This window comes from Borostomias antarcticus, assembly GCF_949987555.1.
Source record: "Borostomias antarcticus genome assembly, chromosome: 2".
In the NCBI taxonomy this organism is placed as follows: domain Eukaryota; kingdom Metazoa; phylum Chordata; class Actinopteri; order Stomiiformes; family Stomiidae; genus Borostomias; species Borostomias antarcticus.
This window is the reverse complement of record NC_140235.1, coordinates 35,215,048-35,237,810: the sequence shown is the minus strand read 5'-3', so window position 1 is coordinate 35,237,810 and position 22,763 is coordinate 35,215,048. Positions and strand designations below refer to the sequence as shown.

At 49.2% G+C, this 22,763-nt stretch overlaps 1 protein-coding gene across 1 annotated transcript; it reads left to right on the top strand.

The window, feature by feature from the left end:
- Window positions 1-2,440: 2,440 nt before the first annotated feature.
- Window positions 2,441-7,517, top strand: gtf3c4 (general transcription factor IIIC, polypeptide 4; the record flags this gene model as incomplete). Its single annotated transcript, XM_084454835.1, has 6 exons — window positions 2,441-2,749; window positions 3,113-4,282; window positions 4,777-5,349; window positions 5,532-5,662; window positions 6,656-6,744; window positions 7,121-7,517. 6 exons carry the CDS (start codon window positions 2,441-2,443, stop codon window positions 7,183-7,185), a joined length of 2,337 nt encoding a protein of 778 aa, XP_084310961.1. The 3' UTR covers window positions 7,186-7,517.
- Window positions 7,518-22,763: the final 15,246 nt, after the last annotated feature.

The following is a 22,763-nucleotide window of genomic DNA, read 5'->3' as shown; positions in this document are numbered from 1 at the left end:
CACTTAGAACCCGACACTAAGTTCGGGGCTAAGCTGTGCAAAGGAATCTCAACTGCCATCAGAAATGTGTGGTATATTATGCAGATACTTTGCCATTTTACCTCGATCTATCATTCAAACCAAAAGAAAATACGGGGTAAAGGTGAGACTATAAACCCACAAGTGAGTTTTGTGTTTCCTACTGATTAGAAATCATTGACCTCTCATTGAAGGGGGATTTAAAGTGGATTCTGGGGGCTGCCCACTGTGGGGGAGAGGCCTGCTTATGCTAGACCACGTCAGGGAGGAGTGGGGGGGATCGTCTGGTCCTCCAACCCACCCCAACGACAGCACAGGGGGCAGCGGAGCCCTGATTGAGAGCAACACCTGTCAGGTAAGACTTTCGCAGTTGACAGCACACAAGGTGCGCCAAGCCCTCTGCTATGACTGCTAATCTCCGATGTGCCAGCCTGCTGGGCACCGCCAGCCTCCGCGGGGAGGGCGCCATGGGCCCGGCGGCGAGGGCCTCCAAAACCGCCGCTCCCGCTAGCGTCTCCGGGGCGGATTGAGCCACGCTGATGTGCTCTAAATACATTTCATTATCATCATCATGATTATATCACTGATTGTGTGTGTACTTGGCAGTGTGCTGCGGCAGCTCTCCGCCGGGAGTTGTCTGAGCGACTGAATGATTAAAACACGTATGATGAACCATGCATCAAAATGTCCCCGTAGGGTTCACGCACGGCAACCGGCTCCACTTGCACTGACTGGATGCAGGCAACTAGCAAGGGATTGTCTACGGAGGGCTTGGAGATTGTATTAAAGCAAAACCTACAGGTTAACATGACAGCAGGTGATATTAACAATGCAGGGATTCGACCTCTGCTGACCCCATCCATATACACAGCCCTCATCATGGACTCACCCTACATCTAACCTACACCTAGGGACATAGCTCCAATACAAGGTCTATGAAATTAATTCAGTATCACACGATGAATGAAGCAAAGATTGAGGTTCAGATAATCTTACAGGGTTAGGGCTAGTCGGGCCAGGCTTCCACCAGACGAGGTGATGGGGAGCGGAGAGGGTTTTTGTGACGCCGTTTGATTAATGTTTAATCTAACATTCCCATGCATCCCTGGCTGGGATCATCCCCAGTCAAAACCAGTCAAAGACACACAGCAGGTGTCTGAAATATTAATTGACTACACGGTTCATTAAGAATGAAACATAGCAAGGTCTCCGTTTAATTTATTAATTTTGATTATCGAAACAAAAGACAGAAAAATGGGAGATTAAAAACACCGCCGCCAAACAATTCTATATTTGTCTCACAGATTTGTAACGATTTGTTTTGTGACAAATAACCGAGGCGGTGAACTCACGCTGTCATCACGGCGAGGAGTTCAGGCTGTGAAAGAGGCTAGCTTTCCTGTTAGCGCTGCTACAAATCACCGTCCGTCTGTCTGTCGACAGTAGCGCACTATTCTTCACCAGACCCACAGCAGCTTGACCTTTGACCTGTCCAGGGGCGCGCAGAGGCTCATCTCACAACGCATGCTGACTGAGAGACAGAGAGTGTGATAGTTTTCATATTTTCACGACAATTAATGATCTCACTTGGTGTCCCGTATTAGTCAGATGAAATGACGGATGTCTAGCTTGACAGGGGTGGACTTGTTCGTGGTCTAATTAAGAATAATAAATGCCATTATGTTCCGATGATCCCTCACCCAAGCTGCACAGTATGTGGGTGAACCTACGGCGATATTAATAAATGTACAATTATAGTATTCTAAATCATCAGTTCAGCGTTTACAACTATATAATTACTGTAGCATTTAAATTGTGGATACTTGTATCATTATTAATCTTGTCAACACAGCAAACAATACCATAGCAATTATATGATTGGATGCACAGTGCATAATGATGGGCTTTTGGAAGCAGTTTTGCATAATATCATAATTTGGGTAGCAAAAATGAATCAGGATACCTTGCCTGCACTCACCCACTAGACCTGAGTACCAAAGCAAGGATGGAAATCTTTTTTTTCCAGAGCACTTTTGTTTGAGGTGGCAATTCGGAGGCTCATTTTAGTATGGTATGATAGGAGCTACCCTAGAAGAGAGTTGGGATCAAATGTTTCATCCGCATCATCATCATCATCATCACACACACACACACACACACACACACACACACACACACACACACACACACACACACACACACACACACACACACACACACACAGTAACTTCCTACCTACATCTAGTGTGTAATCTTTCTTTGACAGAACAAATACTGAGAAAAATTTTGAAACTCATACCAAAACACAGGCAAGCTCATATCTTCACGGGCTGAAAGCGTGTTGTGTTTCCCCAATCCCTCGCGGTATGACGCTTTGTCCCGCCCTCTCCGCCATCGTCACTTCCTGCAAGTCTGAAAAACAATGGCGTCCTCTAGCCTAAACCGTGTTCCTGATGGGGCACAGACAGAAAGTCGACCTGAACTTCAGCCCGAGAATGAGCTGTCGGCTAACAGTCCCGAGCCAGTGGTGAAGAGGGACCCCGTTATAAAGCTCTTGTCTCCGGTCACCGGTCTGGAGCCGCTCTCGTGGTCTGAGGACCATAGACTCTCTGCCTCCACTGTCACTGGCATCTCGCTGATGGAGGTTGTTTGCGACGTTCACAGTAACAACCAGGATTTGGTTCTGCACCGGACTTCTATTCCCTTGCCGGAGAAAGTCTGTGAAATTAAGGTAAATGTAGAACTAGACAAGCCGTTGGCACTGCTTCCCACACCTCTGAGCTCGTTAGCATGCTAGATATCGTCCTACGTTATGCTTCTACTAGTGATGTTGTTTTCGCTAGCTTAATTTGCATCTTGGCTAGATAAAACATTCGCAATTGTTTTTTTTACCCAACGGATTAGCTTGAATAGAGATTCAATTTAAACCGTTAGCTGGCTACGTTTTTCAACTAATGCTAGCATTGACTTGCTACTAGCAAAGCATTTTGGCATTTTAGTGTGACTTGACATAGGAGTTAAGGCAAGTCATTATGTGATATCCCTGTGCAATAACGTTTTTTTGTGGTCATTGAAATGTTTTTGGTGTGTCCAGGTGGGTCCAGTAGCAGAGCTAGCCATAGCCAAAGAAAAGTTTTACACCTGTGGCGACCCGTCAATAAGCCAGAACCTGACGATGAACAGGGTCATCAACCCCACAATGGCGTGCGGTCGCAGAGGCATCCTGTACTCCAGCTGGTCCCCGCTGGGCTGCGATGTGAACGGACGCTGCCTCCTGGCCTGCCTCTCCCTGGACCACAGACTCACCGTCCACAGCAGCCAGAAGCGCCTGCAGTGGACCACGCTGGCCGACCTCACGCAGATGTACGGCGAGAGCCTGGAGCGCCGGGGCTTCTCCGTGCAGGAGAAAGCCCCGCCCCCCGAGGCGCCGGGCCTCCAGGACCTGACCGAGCTCCAGCGCCGCTTCCTCATGCAGACCGCCGTGCGCATGGAGTGGTCGAGCGTGTGCACCACCCAGCACGTCCAGACCAACAACGAGTGCAAGGACGTGGAGACGGTGCTGCTGGCGGCACTGATGGAGAACGGCGACCTGGTGGTGTGGCAGTTCCGCCTCCCCTTCCGCGGGAGGGACTCGGTGCTGTCCTGCAACACCATCCACTCCGGGGTGGCGTCGCCCAGCGTGCTGGCGTGGTGGGAGTACGAGCACAGCGGGCGCAAGATGAGCGGGCTGATCGTGGGCAGCAGGGTGGGGCCCGTTAAGATCATGCCCGTCAACCTAAAGGCGGTGAAGGGCTACTTCACGCTACGCCAGCCGGTGGTGCTGTGGCAGGACACGGACCAGATCCCCGTGCACAACATCAAGTGCATCTCGCTCTACCACCCCATCCAGAAGTGCAACTGCAGTCTGGTGGTGGCGGCCAGGGGGTGCTACCTTTTCTGGTGCCTGCTGGTCATCTCCAAGTCGGGCCTCAACGTCCACAACTCCCACGTCACGGGACTCCACTCTCTCCCCATCGTCTCCATGGCGGCCGCACGCCAGGGGGGCTCGGTCTACACCTGCTCGCTGGACGGCTCCATCAAGAAGCTGACGCCGGTGTTCACCGACCTGGCCATGACCTTCCGGCAAGAGGACGTCCGGTTACCCGAGGGGCTCCAGGGGAGGAGGATACACGGCATCTCCGTCAGCCCCAATGGCGCCTACCTGGTGCTGGTCAGCGCAGAGGGCCCGGTGGACAACCAGCACCCCGTCGACCGGTCCTACCAGGTAGGGATGTAACGGTATGAAAAGTTCATGCCATGATTATAGTGACCAAAATTCCTGTGGTTCTTGGTATTATCTCAGTATATATATATTTTTTTTTTTTAAATGCTGAAAATGTTCAATAAGTACTGATTGACAGTCTGGAATCCTTTCAACAACTTTTATTTAAAAAAAAACACAAATAACATAGGGAAAGCCAGGCCTCTCAACGGTTGAAAGGGCATCATGTCCTTTGCTATGTAATATGGAATGGGCTGCAGTGAGGTATTTGGCATTTTTGGATGTGGGTGCGTAAGCATATAATTTCCTCTGAAGTCGAAACTGGGAATGACGTCGGACTGTATGTCTATAGTATAGTCTATTTACCCTGGTTATTCAAAGCACGGTAATCGAACACGGTTTTAATGATAATTTATTTTGAAACGGTAACACTAATCGGCGGGAATTTTCACCGTGGTTTACCGTGAAACCGGTAACCGTTCCATCCCTACTACCAGGTCCAGTTCGTGACGTTGAAGACCTCGGAGGACGCGTCCGTGGAGCTGCTGGAGTCGTCGGTCCAGAGCCTGTTCCGCCAGGCGGACCTGCTGGACCTGGTGAGGTGGAAGGTGCTCAGGGACAGGTGCATCTCCCCCCCGCTGCAGGAGGAGCTGGAGAACAAGCTGAACTCTGCGGCGGGCACCGCCTACCTGTGGCGCCTGAAGCTCTTCCTGGTGCGCGTCCTGTACCAGTCGCTGCAGAGGCCGCCCGCCGAGGCGCGCTTCAAACCCTCGCACGAGGACCCCAAGGTGTTTGTGGGGGACGAGGAGGGAGGAGGGGGAGGGGGAGGGGGCGAGCTAGCGGGGGCGATGAAGCTGCTAACCCCGGAGCCCCGGGCGTCGGAGGAGGAGATCGCGGAGGTTTTAGCGGGGATCGAGTCCGTGGAGGCCCACTTGACCAGGGAGCACATGAAGAGGGTTCTGGGGGAGGTGTACCTCCACACCTGGATCACAGAAAACACCTGCATTCCCACCATGGGCGTGTGTGACTTCCTCACTAGTGATCCCACCTATGAAGACAGGGCCGCAAAGGTAAGAGTGTTGGGATAACAGGCAACAAATTAAAACATTTCAAATAATAACATTGTCCTTTACCATAGGATCTGTCATCCTCTCCCATAATTCAGTGCAGCAATTGTTTAACACGTCTTGTGTGATACATGCAGCCTCTGTCATCTTCTCAGTGTCACTGTGTGGGTGTGGTTCTCCGCCAGGTGCTGATCGGCCACATTCAGAAGAAGATGAACAAGCAGACGTTTCCGGAGTACTGCAGCTTGTGCAAAGAGGTGCTGCCCTTCAAAGACAGAAGACAAGCTGTGTGCATCAACGGACACGTATGGTTCAGGTACGTCACTCACTCTGGGATTGACGCTACGAATATCAAACCAGAATGTCTTTTTAAAGAGATGTATGATTTAAGGTGATTTCACGGTTTCACCAAAGATATGGAACTGACCTGCCAATGCTATAACTCATTCACAAATGTACAGCGTTTCCCAGTTACAGATGCAATTGTGCGTTCAGAGTTTCAGACGACGGTCTTCCATAGTTCAAATCAAACGTTATTTGTATAGTGCATTTCATACACAGAGGCAACACAATGCGCTTTACAGAGAGCAGATGGACATAGGTCCTAACCCTACATATTCCAGAGGGAAGCAAAAAACACAGTTCACCCAAGGGTCGAAAGAGTGAGCTGTAAAAATTCTTCCCTGACCTCTCTCGACGAGACGATCGAGCAAGCTCCTGGAAAATGTTTGTCTATTGGCTAAGAACATATACAGAGCAATAAACATGGGCTAAATACTTCATAGGAGAGACATGGCTATCAGTAGAGTATACAAATAGTTACAGAGATGTTGCCTACATGGTCGGCCATTATGTGTTAGCTATCCCTGTAGTCCATAATAGGATATTTAAGTGAATCATGCAACAAAGCACAATAAGCATTTAGCAGACAGGCTTAGCAGACTAGTTGCTCTCAGAGCTCCTGGACATTTAAGATGAGAGGAGGGGCTCCTAATGCCAGCGTCTTAATGCCAAACCCCTTTTTCGACGGTTTATTTATTTTCTTTGCGTAGTAATCAAGCCGCCAACCTTTTGATATTTACCCACATGTGCTGCCAAACAGTCCTCTCTGTCCCTCTCCTAACCCCACTCTCACCACGAACTGCTGCATGGCACGTGTGCTGCCCCTAGTGGTCGTTCCAGGAAGTGCACATTGCACTCCCGTCGCTGTCCCTCGTAGGTTATTACAGACCCGGTCTCCCCCATCAGCCGCTGATCTCCCTCAGTCCCGATGTCGGATGTTTCCGTGACGCATGACGCTCTTCCGCAGGTGTGTGTTGTCATACCAGACCTGCCAAACATTCTCCTTCAGACGCTGCCTCCTCCAGGACAGCATCGCCAGACTGCCAGTGCCTGAGGGTAAGCGCCACTTCCCATCTCTCCCTCTCCCCCGCTCTCTCCCTCTCTCTCTCCCTCTCTCTCTCCCTCTCTCTCTCTCTCTCTCTCCATCTAATGTCACAGTCGCCCCATATTTTTTCCCAAGGTTGTTGTCAACTCAGATCAGCTCATCAGATATGGCTCTGACACCTCAATATGAGAAAATAGCCTTCCTACCTGATAGGTGATCGATGGGTATCTTGCGTGCTCACAGCTGAAACATAGCTGAAATAATATATGTATGTACATTGGCGAATGTATTAGGAGTTGTTAAACAGATCTGAATTTGGAGGAATATTCGACCGTCTTTATAACAGAATATCTCTCCCTCTCTTAACCCCACCTCTCCTCTCTGCAGACCCAGACTGGATCAAGAGGGTACTACAGGGACCGTGCACCTTCTGTGACTCTCCTCTCGTTTAGGACGGAGGGACAGACGCTCCCCTCATCTAGGACAGAGGGACAGAGTTCCCCTCATTTAGGACGGAGGGACAGACTGTCCCCTCATCTAGGACAGAGGGACAGACTCTCCCCCTCATCTAGGACGGAGGGACAGACTGTCCCCTCATCTAGGACAGAGGGACAGACTCTCCCCCTCATCTAGGACGGAGGGACAGACTGTCCCCTCATCTAGGACGGAGGGACAGACTGTCCCCTCATCTAGGACGGAGGGACAGAGTCTCCCCTCATCTAGGACAGAGGGACAGGCGTCTTCTGTGCTGCATTGCTTGCAGTACCTTTACTAGGTCGCCTGCTTGAACAAGATGGACAATGTTCTCAACAGACACCACTATTTCCTGTATTTGTGTTGTCTTATTTACCTCATGAGTTTGAATTTATATACTATATAAAAAAAAACATGTCTGTTCATTTCTAAGAGACAATAAAAAGCAATCCATGTTTTGAATATACTCAATTTCAACTTAACTTCCCCCATTCACGTCAAGTCAAGCCATTCATTAAGAGTTCTGTTTCAAAGCTCCTTCATTTCCCTCATCTTGACTGTATTTCTGAAAGTGTGCTCTCTTCATAACAAACAATGGGAGAGATGGGAGTGTGACCTATTTTAGTCTTTTTTTTCCATTAGAGACCAACAAATACACTCTATATCCTCCGGATAGGGCCCTATGTGGAAAAATCTAAATGCGTCTGTATTTTAATTGGTAGTGTAAAACATTTTCCACGCCGTGGAAGTCGGAGAACGGGGGGGGGGGGGACCCGGCGCTCAGTCATTCTCTCAGATGAGGACTTCCGTGACTGTAGACGACGATGAGCAGGAAGAGGGAAAGTGTGTTTAAGACGGGTGCGGAGTCTCCCCCGGGACCCCCGCTAATGAGATTCAGCAGTAATGAGGGCCAGAGCATGGCTGCAGATGTGAAACACATTCTAATCAAGGGGGGTTAGAGTACATATTGTTAAATGCAATTAACCCTTTTTATTTTGGGGGGGGGGGGGGGGGGGGGGCAATGGGGCCGTGGGGATGGATGTGCTCTCCTCTGCGTGCTCTCCATCCTCCCCTCCACCCCCCATCTCAGAGACATGGAGGTCAGTGGCCAGTGATCAAAGATGGGGCTGGGCCTGGGAGACCGGGCTGGTAGCCGTGTGCCTCTATCTTGTCCTCTCATCCTCTCTCATCCCCCCCTCTCATCCCCAGCTCATCCCCGGCCAGGTTTAGAGGGGGGGGGGCGGGGGTCCACCATCCCTCTGGTGTCACAGAAGATGATAGCCTGCCCTGGGGCTAGGCGTGCGAGAGAGAGGCCGGCCTCAACACTGGACTTAATAAGAGGGACCCATTTTTACCCACAATCCCTTTTCCACCATCAACACTTGAGATTCTGTACATTTGCAGAGAAATTAGTCAGAATGTTCCATCTTACAGCAAAGTGGCCCATTCTATATTAATTTCGTTATTACTGTGTCTTCTCAAACTATTATAATATGTGATGTCATACCACCAAAATTAATGAATGAATGAAGTTAAGTGAATGCAACTCGTTTCAGTTTGAGATCCAAACTGAAATGCTCATCACCGCTTAACGCTGACATCAATTTTAGCCTTTCAATAACCTTGCAATATTCTGACTGGGTAACCAGCTGGAATTTCTTTCTCAGCCTGTGATTGGCTCTCATTAAGCGTCTTGTTTGTCTAGTTTCCCCTCAGGTTAGAATGTTCTTGTCACTGATAGGTGGAAACCGGTGCTGTTAAAGAGGTTAGCTGTGTTTGGTTGAACCTCCTTCTTTAATATAATAATCTGTCAAAGAGCATCTTGACTAGTAATTACTGTCTAGCCCCCCTTTCCTCCTTTGAATCTCAAAAGACTTCAAAAGGAGGATTCTTCTCCATGCATACAATATTCATATCCTTTATGTCAATGGCTCGATCGCATAAAACATTCATAGCACCTTTTCACACTTTTAATTCATATTATATTCTTTTTGTTTGTGTATGCTGTGTATTGGTTGTTGAATAGGAAATGGATTGTTGTAATCTATCAAGTGCACTGATGCAGATATTACAATTTTACTCCTTTAAAAACATAGGAATTGTTTCAGACACTTGACTGAGATTCCTCACAGGATCAAATCAAAGCAGTTTCAGATCATTATGTGTTTCTGTTCAATCAAATCTCAATTTACTTTGTTTCTATTCAATGAACTTTGAATATGGAGTCAATTATATACGATGATATGTTTTATTATTAAATGAGGGGCGAGGCTCATTCACCATTCATCCTCCATGTTCATCCTTCATGTTCACCCTCTACAGTTTATCAGAGACAAAGACAGGAAAAGAAAAGGTCTGTCGCCCAACTTGTAAGTAAGGAAGTAAATGTTATTTTTATAGCACTTCTCACAGAGAGGACTCACAAAGTGCTTCACACGGGTTAAAATGCATACAAAGAATCAACAAAAATAAACATAAATAAACACACATAGGAAACAATAATTTAATAATAAACAAGGATGTCTCCAATATTTGGACCCCAAAAATAAACACTCTCAAAGTATTTGGGAGAAGAACATGTCTCGGAAGTCATTCTGCAGCTCACACATCCCCCCCCCGCCCCCAGGAGAATTTGACTCTGTGGCGATCAAGTATTCTAAACTGAGGTGCATCCCTCAAACTTGTCACGGTTAATGAAGTCAGTGTATGTGGTTTGGCTGTGTTCTTGCCACTAGCAGACACTTAACATGGTGCTTTAACTGGTCCACTCCCCTCGCTGTGGTCCCAGAGGGCCCGGGCCGCTGACCCGAGACCAGGCCTGGGCTTGTCTTCGGAGGAGGAGGGGGACATGTCCGTCATTAGGGCTGCTGCTTGTTCCTGAGCACGAGCACCAGAGCGGAACTAATACTGAACAGCACAGTGGGCTTGGAAAGGGGAGGGCCATCTTTTACTGCTACATTAATTAAGCTCATTCTCCACATGGGCCCTGTCTATCTCAAGTGTAAGTAAGGGGGCTGCTATTGTGTATGGATGGTTTAACTCTGTCTCCACTCATCAAAATGTCGCTCTAATAGGATTTGCATGATGTTGGTGGTCTGATTGAAGGAGAGCCTTCACCTCATGGCTTTTTTCCTCCAAGATCAGACCGTATGATTCAGTGATGATGTCAAAACATAAATCTTACTAGTTTTTAGTTCAATGTTTGAGTGAGACTGACAACATTTGTATGGTAGCTGCAGAGCGCATGGGGTCTATGATTCTAGCTATTTGGGTTTTAGAATGTGTCTCTCTCCATCAGTGATGGTTGTATCAGCTGACAGCTTTCTATACGAGTGACAACATTGAGTTGCAGCTGTGAGCGATTGCCTTCAGGTGTTGGGAGCCAGATTCCTACCAGGAACACTTACGTTTCCTTTTGAAGGCTGAAGGGGTCTTTTGTGTCTTTTTTATTCCCTGATTTCAGGAGGAAGGAAATTGAAAATTTGCTCTAATATCAGTCTTTCGGAGATCAGAGCATGTCAGATTGACACACCTCATATTTCATAGCACGTATCACAGACTGTGAATCACTCCCTTAAAACAGCATTATGGATGGCTTCTAGGATATCTGACATATGAAAGAGCTCATATCACCTTCCTCACATCACAGTATTTCAGCATCTGTCAGCCATGAATACAGTCACACTTAAAATATATTTCCATTAAGATAGATCAATACTTGCAGAGTCATTCATATCAATTCATTAATAATTACTATTTTTTCCCCCAAATGTATTATTTAAATTACATCATAAAAGTGTCAGTATAACGCAAGAACTACCTTCTTTATAAGTTCAGGAAAGATAGTCAATCAACCAGGTGATACAATGAACCAAATGTAGAACTCCTGTGGTTCTGATTAAAAACTGATTTTACTTGGGAGTGAATCTGAATTATTGTGTTTATGTCTGAGAGATGGGTTTTTGGGGGGCTTCTAATGCAGAATTTGTAATGAGTATTTTTGTTTTTAAAAAAGGAAAGCCTGCTAATAACTACTGTGCAAAACCATTAGAATGAATATTTATGTTGCCCTGTATGAAATATTCATTAAGTTGGTATGAAAAAGAAAAAAGGAGCAGGACTGGAGAGAGAAACGTGTGTGTGTGTGTGTGTGTGTGTGTGTGTGTGAGTGTGTGTGTGTGTGTGTGAGTGTGTGTGTGTTTTGTAAAGGGGGTGGTAGGCCCACATCGCCTATCTCACAAGAGCTACTGACAAAACCCTTGGATTGAATATCTGACATCTATTAACAAAAGCAGCAGCAGTAGCGTCCTCCTCCCCTTGTTTTTCCAACCATCTCTCCCTCCTTCTCTCTCCCTCTCTCTCTCTCTCCCTCTCTCTCTCTCCCTCCCTCTCCCTCTCTCTCTCCCTCTCTCTCCCTCCCTCTCTCTCCCTCCCTCTCTCTCCCTCCCTCCCCCCTCTCTGCCTGAGGTGATACGAGTCCCTCCGCCTCTGTTCATCTGATCCCTGCCTCTCTGCCGTTCTCTCTCTCTGCTCATCCCTACCTTTCTCGCTCTCTCACTTCCCTCCGTTCCATCTACCCAAATTAAGAAATTAATGAGGGATAGGTTCTTTACCGACTGCCCCCGCAATGTTTACCACTGATGAAATTATAATGCAGGCCCTGCTGTATTATTTATAAACCAATTAGGGGAAGTGTTACTTGATTTGATGGGGAGCCGACACACAGAGTACATTTAACTAATAGAGAGCAAGAGAGGAAGGGGGGGGGGGAGACAGCTGAGGCTGACTATTCTGTACGATGCTCTAGGATTACGTGGCTAATTGCCCTGCTTTATCTGTCTGTCACGGATAGCCATGCATATTTTAACGTTCCCAAATACTTTGATTGTTTGCACTCGTGTTGGGGCTGTAACAAGTAGAGCAGAGGGCAGAGTGGAGAGTAGTTAAAACCTGGCAGCAGGAAGGCACAGGGGGGCCACCGGGCCGGGGGAGGGGGGGGACCGCGCGCTGAACTTAGTCATTCTGACAGGTGCTGGAGAAGTTTGACAATTAGGAGGTGTGTGTGTGTGGGGGGTGGCGGGGGTGGGGTGGGGGGAGGGTTGTGAAAACCCCACTTGAATAAATGCTAACCATTTGGACGAAGAAATATTCAGCTGTCATCATCATCACTAATGACTTGTACTCCTTTAATCACACAGTACTAACTATTTATTTATTTATTTATTTAATATGCCGGTAATAATATCACAACATGACATCGAGATGACACCAGAGGAATAGGGGTAGGACAAAATCATGCTCTAAAATCATAAACCACCAACACATTTTCCCTCCCTTGCGTCAAAGAACAATTTCAGTGCAAATCTATGAATGGGCAAATGAGAGAGCTCAAAGGGCGAGGACAGGTGTAGAGAATGGCTGATCATTTCCTCATAAGGTATATTTTGAGAAGCATTGGTATTTTCTGCATTGACCCCCCCCGCTGTAGAAGCCCAGTGTTCGGTTATTGGGTCTTATAGCCATAAACAATAACTTATAAATAAGAGCTCTCAACACCTGTGACTTTACTGGTCAGGTCCGACCTTTAATGAATCCCCCCCCCCCAAACAAAGGTTCCTAGCCCTATAAGACCTGAGGCTCGGGAGCCTGTGGGAGAGCTGAGGAGAATCTCTGACTGACGAGCTTCTGGAAAGTTCATCAGACACTCCTTCTAAGGAGGAGGAAACTGGAGGCATCCTTCATTATCTGATGAGGGAAGTTTATCTGAACGGTTTATTTTCCTCTCCTCTTTTATCCTCCAGGGATCACATGGCGGCTCTTTACATAACAAAAGAGCAGCGGGGCTGACCTGCTTCATTTGAGCGATGCGGCCAGATCCGGGCCAGGTGACGCTCTCCCGGCTGGTGTCAGCATTCAGACCGACGCTTCCTGGTTTCAGGCAAAAAAATCTAAAATCTTTTTAGATTCCTTGGTTTCAGGAACACCGTTCTGAATGTTTTTCTTAAAAACAAAACAAAAAAATATGCTGGTTTCTTCCTGTAATACTGTACACTCTGAGCTGAAACTCTTTCTTCCATGCACGACACACTGTAAAAATATCCAGACCCTTAGCTACTCTACTGGCCTTCATTTTATGTAGCAATATTGTACAGTTTGTCTACAGTACAGTTTTACTGCATGCTATATCCGCTAATGGTGTCTTATTAGCAGAATACTGGTCACATTTTGAGATGTTTTGTTATTGCAGAGGGCCTACCATAGCACACAAAGCACACAGCACCTTCAAATAACCGTTGAAGTAACACCATGGTTACTCCAGGCGAAAGAGGCCGTAATCAATTCACAATTAAAAGTATTAGAGGAGACTTTGCGTGGTGATTTATTCAAAGGCCGGCACTAAAGCTGGCTTGGTTACCTCCTTCAGGAAACGGGTAAGAAGATCTTACGCCAGGCCCTGCTACTGTGTGCGTGCGGTTCAGTCCTCCATTAGCGAGCTACACACCTCCTCGCTAGCCTCGTCACCGTCCCCATCACAGTCACCATCCTCACTTATTCATCCCCTTTTAAGCCCTGGTAACCGGATAGCCGTTAATTAATACCGCTGTTGGGTAAATGGTTGCCACCGGACCATCGCCACCATCCGTCAGTAATGTAATCTCGGGCTTGTTTTCACGCCAGGCCTCGGGCTCAATTAAGATAATGCTATGTAAATGAGGTCTCTCGCTATTAACCTCATCACTGAGGGGGCCGCTAATGGCATAATTGGGGCACTCCAAAGGACAATTACTGTGGCACCCCCCCCCCCCCCCCCCCTACCTATGAGATGGGCCGTCATCTCCGAGCACGGCCCAGGAATCAGGAGTCATGGTGGGAAACTCACCTCAGCACTCTGACCCTGGGAACAGAGTCTACAAGCCTCTAGGAAGGGGTACGCCATCATTCTGTAGCATACTACAGGCGAGAGATCATTTTAATTGTCTTTATTTAGCCAACGAGTGACACACACACACAAACACACGTGAGTGAGGGTGACACAGCACACACACACACACACACACACACACGTCTTCAGTGGTCACTGATGGAAATTGTTCCCTGCATTTCTCCCATCCCAGCTGTCCTCCTCCAGGGGCAGCCAGGAGCAGTGGGCAGCCATCGTTCATGGTGCCCGGGGACCAAGTCCAAGTGCTCAGTCCAGTTCCTGGTCAGGGACCGGACTGAAGAGCATCTGTTCTTCTGCATGTTTTCGTATTGGGTTCTTTTCGGCGGAAACCCTTGTGAACTCAGGAAGAACATGCAAACTCCACACAGAAAGGCCCGGAGACCTTCTTGCTGTGAGGTGACAGTACTGGGTACTGCGCCACCGTGCCGCACGTGAGAGATTTCGGGGTTCAGTGTCTTGCTCAAGAACTTTGGCACAATGCCAGAAGCTGGGATTGAACCAGGGACCCTGCAATGTCCAGCCGACCGCTCCACCTCCCGAACTACCTGTCAAAACAGTCTACAATGAAGCTACTGAACTTCATTACATTGACAATGGGAGCATTCGTCTATTGTTCCTGTGTTGAAGATTAAATAATTCCATCACTGGGGAAATGGAAGCCCAAACTATACAACCATGGTCTTTGGAAATTACTTACGAGATACGATAGTATGATGTTTTCTTGTGTGATGTCCAGCCAGCGGACAAGATCAAAACTAGTAGCTCTCTCCGATACTGAGACCTCCCACCTGCTGTCTCCCGACTCCTTCCACTCAATCTCTCCCCTCTCTCTCGTCCTCGGACCGGAAGCCGAGTGGTCCTACTGTACCTCAGTCCCACTTTAATGATTCCTCTGACACATTGAGGCGCATCATTCCACCGCATAGCACAGCTTTGCAGCTCAAGGCCATAAACCTCCTTCATATTTCTCACTGAAAAGGGTGGGGGTGTGTGTGTGTGTGTGTGTGTGTGTCTGCGTCTGCACGCGCGTGCATGTGCCTCTGTCTCCCAGGGAATTTCAAGAGTCAAGCCCCTCTAAATCTTCTTGTTTCTCTTTGAAAAATCGATACAATAAACATCCTGTGTGTCCATCCCGTCTCCTCCGCCCATCCCAAACAGGCCCCGGTCACCGGAGCGGAGAATCTCACCCTCACCTCGGGCTATGTTTAAAATAATCCCTGTTTTTGGGCTTTAAATGGCTGAGGATCTCAGGTGCGACTTTTTTTAAACAGGCCGGGCGAGGGAGAACCGTGTTAGCATATGCCGATGGCGAGAGCGCCACTGGCTAAGTCCCGGCATCGACCTGCGCCGTGTGTGATTAGAGTAGTGAAGCCCAGCCGATTCCAGACACGGATCGAAGGCAGCGCTCTCAATATGGATGCGCTCGCGCTCACCGCCGACACGTCCAGCTGCTCCTATTGATTTTTGTCCTCAATTATATAATGGAAGCTCTGTTCTGGATTTGAGCTAAAATCACATACTTTGGAGAAGCAACGTGTCCTATAAATCAAGCGTTTTCCTTCATATGAAATTGGATTTTTATCGACAGCGTTTGACAGTCCCTCTGGAGACTCTGGGTGGCGCTCTGGGTAGTTGCACGTGTGTGTGTGTGTGTGTGTGCATGTATGTGTCTGTGTGTGTGTGCGTGCGTGTGTGTGCGTGCGGTTGTGTTTGTGTGTGTGTGTGTGAAAGAAACGCTTGTCTTGAGTTGAAATCATATTTTCTTTTTATCAGTTCCAGACCATAGAAGAAGAAGACAAAGAGGAAATGACTGGAAACTTCCTGTGCAGCTCAGCAGACTGCAGCTGAGTCTTCCCTCCAAACCCGTTCCCCAAACCCATGGATTAGCTCTCCCAAGCACACCTCCTTTATAATTGGAGAACCTCTACTTTTTAACCATTTGTTTTGACTTGGTTTTAGCAGAGCTTTACTTTAGAACTCATCTTTCCAATGAGTCCGGGAGAGACTCAATGTACATAACAGAGGAAAGTAGGCTACAGTAGAGGATGACTGAGCAGTCACAGAGAGTGTGCATCTAGCCATACACCTGTTGCACAGAATACCCAAGACGCAAAAAATCCATAAACCTTCATACACCTGTTGCAAAGAATACCCAAGCCACAAAAAAATCCATAAACCTTCAAATAAAAGTACACAAGCTATATTAGTCACCCTAAGACGAGGAAACCAGCTACAGTGATCCTGTACAGTTCTCACATTCACACCCGCCATTGTTTGTTTACATACTGTACCGACCACTGCAATAGGACCTTGCTGAGCTAAGAGCAATATGACATCACTAAAGAGCAGATCGCACCGTTCGGGGGACAGTAGAGTGACCGGTAGGCTCGGGGCAGTGGGCCCTACGGCCTGTCTTGCTCTCTCAAGAGACACCCCTCGACCTCATTCCAACTGTCTGTCCTCCATGCGAACGAGAGCACCGTCATTATCAGCAAGTGCCATCAGATACCTGATGGGAGGAGGGCCAGGAGGAGGGGAGGGGCGGCGGCCCGATATGGTGCGCGGGGGGGGGGTGTAATCTGAGTCGTGAGATGCTAATCTAGCTAGGCTAGTGTATTTGGGAGGGGGGGGGGGGTAATTGTAGCCCTGCCTGAGCTCAGGTGATGATGCAACAGATCCGGCAGTTAAGCCTTGGGATCCCTGTCCACGTCTCTCTCTCTCTCTCTCTGTCTCTCTCTCCCTCCCTCTCCCCTTCTCTCTCTCCGGCTCCTCTCTGCCTCTCCCCGTGGCTGTATGAATATTCTCTGGCACGTCTAACCAGCCTGTGGTAAGAGGCGGTAGGGAGGGGTCACAGGCGTGGCTTTAGCTGGAGTAATGAGGCCTAATCCCCTGCTGACTGGGCCCTGTTTAAACAGCTCCTGGCTGAGCCACCCAGTAATCGAGTAATTAACCCTGACGGCCTCTCCTGCCCAGCAGCCCTGCACCTCAGCTAACGCCTCCTCTATACGTCCCCTCCTCCTCCTCCTCCTCCTCCACGTCAGTCCTCCCCATCCTCCCTCTCTGCTCCCCGTCCTCATCCACACCTTCCTACGTACCTCCTCTTCGCCACGCCCACTCTTCCATCCGCCTCCTCCCTCACACCGCCCCCAGCCCCCCAGCACAGGTCGAGGGGGGGAGATAGAGAGAGAAAGTCAGGGGATGGGTTGAGACTGGATGGAAGTCGGAGATTGATGCTGAAGCCATCTGAAAAGCAACATGGAGAGAGAGAGCTGTACAGATAGCTGTTCTCATCCCTTCTCATTCCTGGCTGTCTCTCCAATAAACACGCTTACCTACATTACCGCATCCCTAGCCCTCAGTGTGTGATGAAACACTCCAGGGGAGACAGTTCAAGGGTCAAGGGTCATTGTGGGAATGATGAAAACAACAAGTATTGTAAATTCCCCAGGCAGACGGAAAGACACCCGCTCCAATGATCTAATACCCAGACAAGCAGACATGGCACATTCCTTGTATTTACTTTTGGTGGGCTCATGAAAACAATCAGGCGCAATAAAACTGCGAAAACACAACACACACACACACACACACACACAAGCATCACGCGGATAGGAAGTGCCGTGTCTGTTCTCGGTCCGCTCCTGTCTACCGTCTCCAGCTGGCGAGACACTGGCGTTCTGGAAGAAAGCAGCCAGCTCGCATTACGCCAGATGAAATGCTATCATCGCGCGTGGTCGCCGAATGGGTTGTGTCATTAAGAGAATAAGGAGAACGGGGAAGGTGGGCGCTCTCAGAACCCGCCTCATCCCCCTTTCTGAGGGGAAGGGAAGATTAAGGGGATGTTCTGAGGCGCTCGTCTGTCAAGACTTCAAAGATGCCACCGACACGCCTTGTTCCTGCGAGCGCGGTGACCAAATCGCGCACACTTCCGCCTGTGAGGCTGTCAAACCTACTTTGACATTCCCTTTATCAGGTATACAGGCTTTAATCCAGACAGAGATAAATAAATCAACAACACAAGGGGCTACTGCTCTCCACAGCGCCTCCTGGTGGCAGGGTGCGTCAACAACGTTGAAAGAGGCCTCTTCAGCCTGTGCTCCATTGTCACAGTCATTAGTGGACTGGTTGGGACAACAAAAGCAAGGCCAATTACATTGTACGCAGAGGGTAATGAATGCATGATTATCAAAGAAGAAGAGAGGCAGACGAGTGGATTAACAAACTAGCAAAGCATTTCTCCCTGATGATCAACTCAAACGAGTCAACACAGCTCGAAAATGAGCCTGAGAAGAAACGAGTGGTGGCACCAAGGGTGAAGGCTCCCGGAAAATCACGCTCATCTACTCCCGCGTGTCACGCGGCATGAAAGGAAACCGAATTGAATTTCAAAGTGTATCTATCAGCTTGTACAAACAGAGAAATGTGTTGCTGCTGTGGAGATCTATTTTGACACGGGGCGCAACATTTGGGGGAGACGGAGGAGAGGAAATACAAAGAACAGAGAGATAAATTAGAGCCGACAGGCCGACGCGAGGACACGAGGCCCATGTTTGGTTACGGGCGCTCCAATCCTCGCTGAGGAAACATTGCTCGGAGAGAGGCAGGAAACAATTTGAGATATCGACAATCAAACACCACACAGTTAGAAAAGGGACGGACAGAACAATATGTGCTCAATACGAGGGTGTGAATACTCACTAGTACCTCGAACTGAGCGAGAGATGAAGGGAAAGCCCAGGGAAGGCAGCGTCTTTACGTGTTTCACTGGATTCTTTGTTTGGGGTGTGAACAGGGAAAGCGAGCCAGGCAGAGATCACCATAGCCAAAAACTGACGTCTGAAGTGAGGAGTCGGATCTCGCTGCCACTCTGTTGTTGTGTGTGTTTGTTTTGAAGCGCACTCTGGCAGAGGAAAGCACGGCTCTTTTAGAATACAAAAGACACCTCTGAGAAGTTTTATGCTGATGATGGCTGACAGCATGACTAAAGCGGGGTGAAACTGTTACTCCGTTCAGTGAAGATAAGGATATATATATATATATATGATCATATATAAATAAAAAGGAAAGGCTTTAAAAGCTGAGGTGATGAGAGGACGAGAAAAAAAAACCTAATTTATTTCCTATAAGAGAAACCTGCAGCACCCAGTGGGAGTCCTGTAAGTTGTTGAAAAATTAAAGGAGACGGATTCAAACTGTCCAATTTCCACATCAAACAAACCCTGGCTCCCTGCTCCTGGAGAGGCAGCTTCACACATCACGTAGCCTTAGCAAAGGTGCACCCCCCCCCTCCCCCTGCTTCCCCCTGCCCCCCCCTTCCCCTGCCCCCCCCCCAATCCCGCCTCTAACGCCACTTTTTCATGCCGGGCTGTACCGGCACTCTCCATTTCCTCAGTAACCCTGCTCTCTAATTCCCCTAAGCGCTGTACTGGTTACACTAGCCACTGTCTCTCCCCTGTTTAATTATACCCCTGTGAGTCTATTAATCAACTTGTGAATTATTTAAGAAGGAGAGCTCCTCTGCTAGTAACTGGCTTTGACACAGAGAGGGAGAGGGAGAGAGAAAGAGAGAGAGATGGAGAGAGAGAGAGGGATAGAGAGAGAGAGAGGGATAGAGAGAGAGAGAGAAAGAGAGAGGGAGCGAGAGAGAGGGAGAGAGAGAGGCTGAGGGGGAGGGGGCTGGGGGGTTGGTGGGTGTGAGGAGGGGGAATGGGAGAGTTAGCGGAAGATGGGGGAGGAAGGGGATGGGGGGGTGTGGGGGGGGGGGATAAGAAAGGGAGAGGAGGGAAGGGGAGATGGAGAAGGAGATGGAATCAGGGTCTCCTGCGCTGGCTCGTCCCACAGGACCACCCGGGCTCAGCCTCGCCGCGGCGCCCAGATGAGACAAACCTCCGTCAACTCTCTCTCTCTCTCTCTCTGTTTGTTTTTTTCCATCCTCTGTTTTCATGCATACGTTTTCATCACAAACAGGAATTCATGAATATATGGAGTGATACAGTGAGAAATAGAGGAGAGAGAGAGAGAGAGGGAGGGAGGGAGGGAGGGAGGGAGGGAGGGAGGGAGGGAGAAGAAATAGGGAGTGGCGTGAGAGGAGAGATAGACGGACAAAGATTGAGGGGCGATGGGGTAAGAGAAATGCAAACAGAATGTCTCTCTCTCTCACACACACACACACACACACACACACACACACACACACACACAACTCGCATTATGAGGGGAATGGGGGGGGGGCAATGCGGCCTTTCCAGTGTTTGACAGGAGCCTGGCTCTCCCGTGTGTGTGTGTGTGTGTGTGTGCGCTGCCGGTTGTGGTTGTTAGCATGCTGCCGCATCCCCCCACCTCCTCTGGTCTTCTGCTCCAGACGCTCATCAGCTGAGCGGCTAGCGGACCCTCCTCTAATGACTCCCATCGACACCGCCGCTCACCACCAGCAGCCCGAGCAGGAGGAAATAACCCCGCTAGTGAGATCATTATTATTTTCATAATGTTTCGCGCTCTCGGTCGGACTCCAGGCGCATAACACAGGCCCGCAGAACTACACTGAATACTGTACAAAAGGTTTATAGTCGGATAAAGAACTTTATTTCAGGGTTTGTCACCGGTCCAACACAGTACTTTGCACACCGGATGAAGTCTGTTTATCAGGTTTGTGTGTGTGTGTGTGTGTTTTGTAATTTGCGAGTGTCTTGAATTGCCCCCATCAGTGTGTCATAGAGTTGCACCTCTCATTAGATCAGGGCTGGGGTCTAGGATGGCCAGTGGAGTGTGTGTGTGTGTGTGTGTGTGCGTGTGTGGCCACGCCATCTCTGTGGGATGTTTATTAAATTAATAAAAACTTGCTCAAGGCGAGCGGTGCTGGGGAATGCCCTGTGCTCGGCTGTGATTGGCTAATCTCCATCGCCCGGCGCTCTCGCAGGGGCCCGCGCGCGTTTGCTTTAACTAACTGGCCGTGACTGAGGGAGGCAGGCTGACATGTAACCTCTCCTCTCCTCCCCCCCTCCTCCCCACTCCTCTCTCTGTCCTCTCCTCTGTCCTCCCCTCTCCTCCCCTCTCCCTTCTCTGTCCTCTCCTCTCGTCCCCCCCTCCTCCCCACTCCCCCCTCTGTCCTCTCCTCTCGTGCCCCCCTCCTCCCCACTCCCCCCTCTGTCCTCTCCTCCCCCTCTCCTCCCCACTCCTCTCCTCTGTCCTCTCCTCTCCTGTCGTCCCCCCCTCCTCCCCCTCTCCTGTCGTCCCCCCCTCCTCCCCCTCTCTACTTCTCCCCCCCTCCTCCCCACTCCCCTCTCTCTCCTCCCCTCCCCCCCTCCTCCCCACTCCCCTCTCTTTCCTCTCCTCCCCCCCTCCTCCCCACTCCCCTCTCTCTCCTCTCCTCCCCCTCTCCTCTCCTCTCCTCCCCCCCTCCTCCCCACTCCCCTCTCTGTCCTCTCCTCCCCCTCTCCTCTCCTCTCCTCCTCCCCTCCTCCCCACTCCCCTCTCTGTCCTCTCCTGTCCCCTGTCCTCTGCGAGGGACAGGCCTCAGAACTCCATGGGACGTGGGTCCCTTGGTGAGGGGATTAGGAGAGACAAAGGGAAAAGAGAGACCAGGTAGATGGAAAAGAGAGAGAGACTTCAGAGGACGAGAGAGTTATTTGTGGGGGGAAAAAAATAGAATCATTATTTAAACAGAAACACAACCTCATTTCAGCACAGCGAGATGTTCCAATAAAAAAAAAGGGAAATTTCCACATATCACATTTTTCTCTGCATATATCTTCATATATTAATCTCCTTTCAGGAAAAACAAAGAGAAAAATTAAAATATATATTATCATCTTTTAAAAGCCCTTTTAAAAATAAACAAGACAAACATAAACAAAACACAACAAAAAAGCCCCTCTCTGTCTCCTGCGCTTCGTTTCTCTTGCTCCCTTCCCCTCCGCGTCTCTCCGGGCCGAGTCTCTCTCCGAGGAGGAGAGAGCAGAGAGAACTCATTTGCATATAAACCATAAGAGGCAGGGATTGTCATCGGCGGCACATTAGACGCAAGGAGCGCAAAGGGAGGGGATTTTCATGTGCAAATTTCAGCCTCGCCAACTCACTGCATTATTATTTCATCAGTGCCTAGGAAGGGAGCCCTGGCGCTCCCCAAACCCGACATCCCTACGGACCCTTCAAGATTTCGACCAAACCCCCCCCCCCCCCCCCTGCCATCCATCCCTCTCCCCAGGCAGGCCTCGCTAGCAGTGGGGGCCGAGACGCAGAGAGGGAGAGTCATCCGGCCTCTGAAATGTGCCGGATCCGTTGAGAGAGGGCGCAGGTACAGAGAGACACCGGTTGTGACCGGGGATATCGGTGTTCTGCGCGTTAATTGCTTGTAAACTGCGAGGCTGGAGGCTAGCGGGCTTTTCAAGTTTAAGAAGGAGATTACAGCCAATTAGCGGAGCCTCTGAAAGCGTCCGCTGTCTGGGGAGCAACGCCTGCTTCTTCATGTGGGACAGCTGAGATCAACAAAGGGAATCATCACAGCCCCCTTCTGAAAACACACTGTGTACATGTGGGACGAGGAAATTTAGCAACACACACGCACGCACGCGCACACACACACACACACACACACACACACAGTGGTGGAAAAAA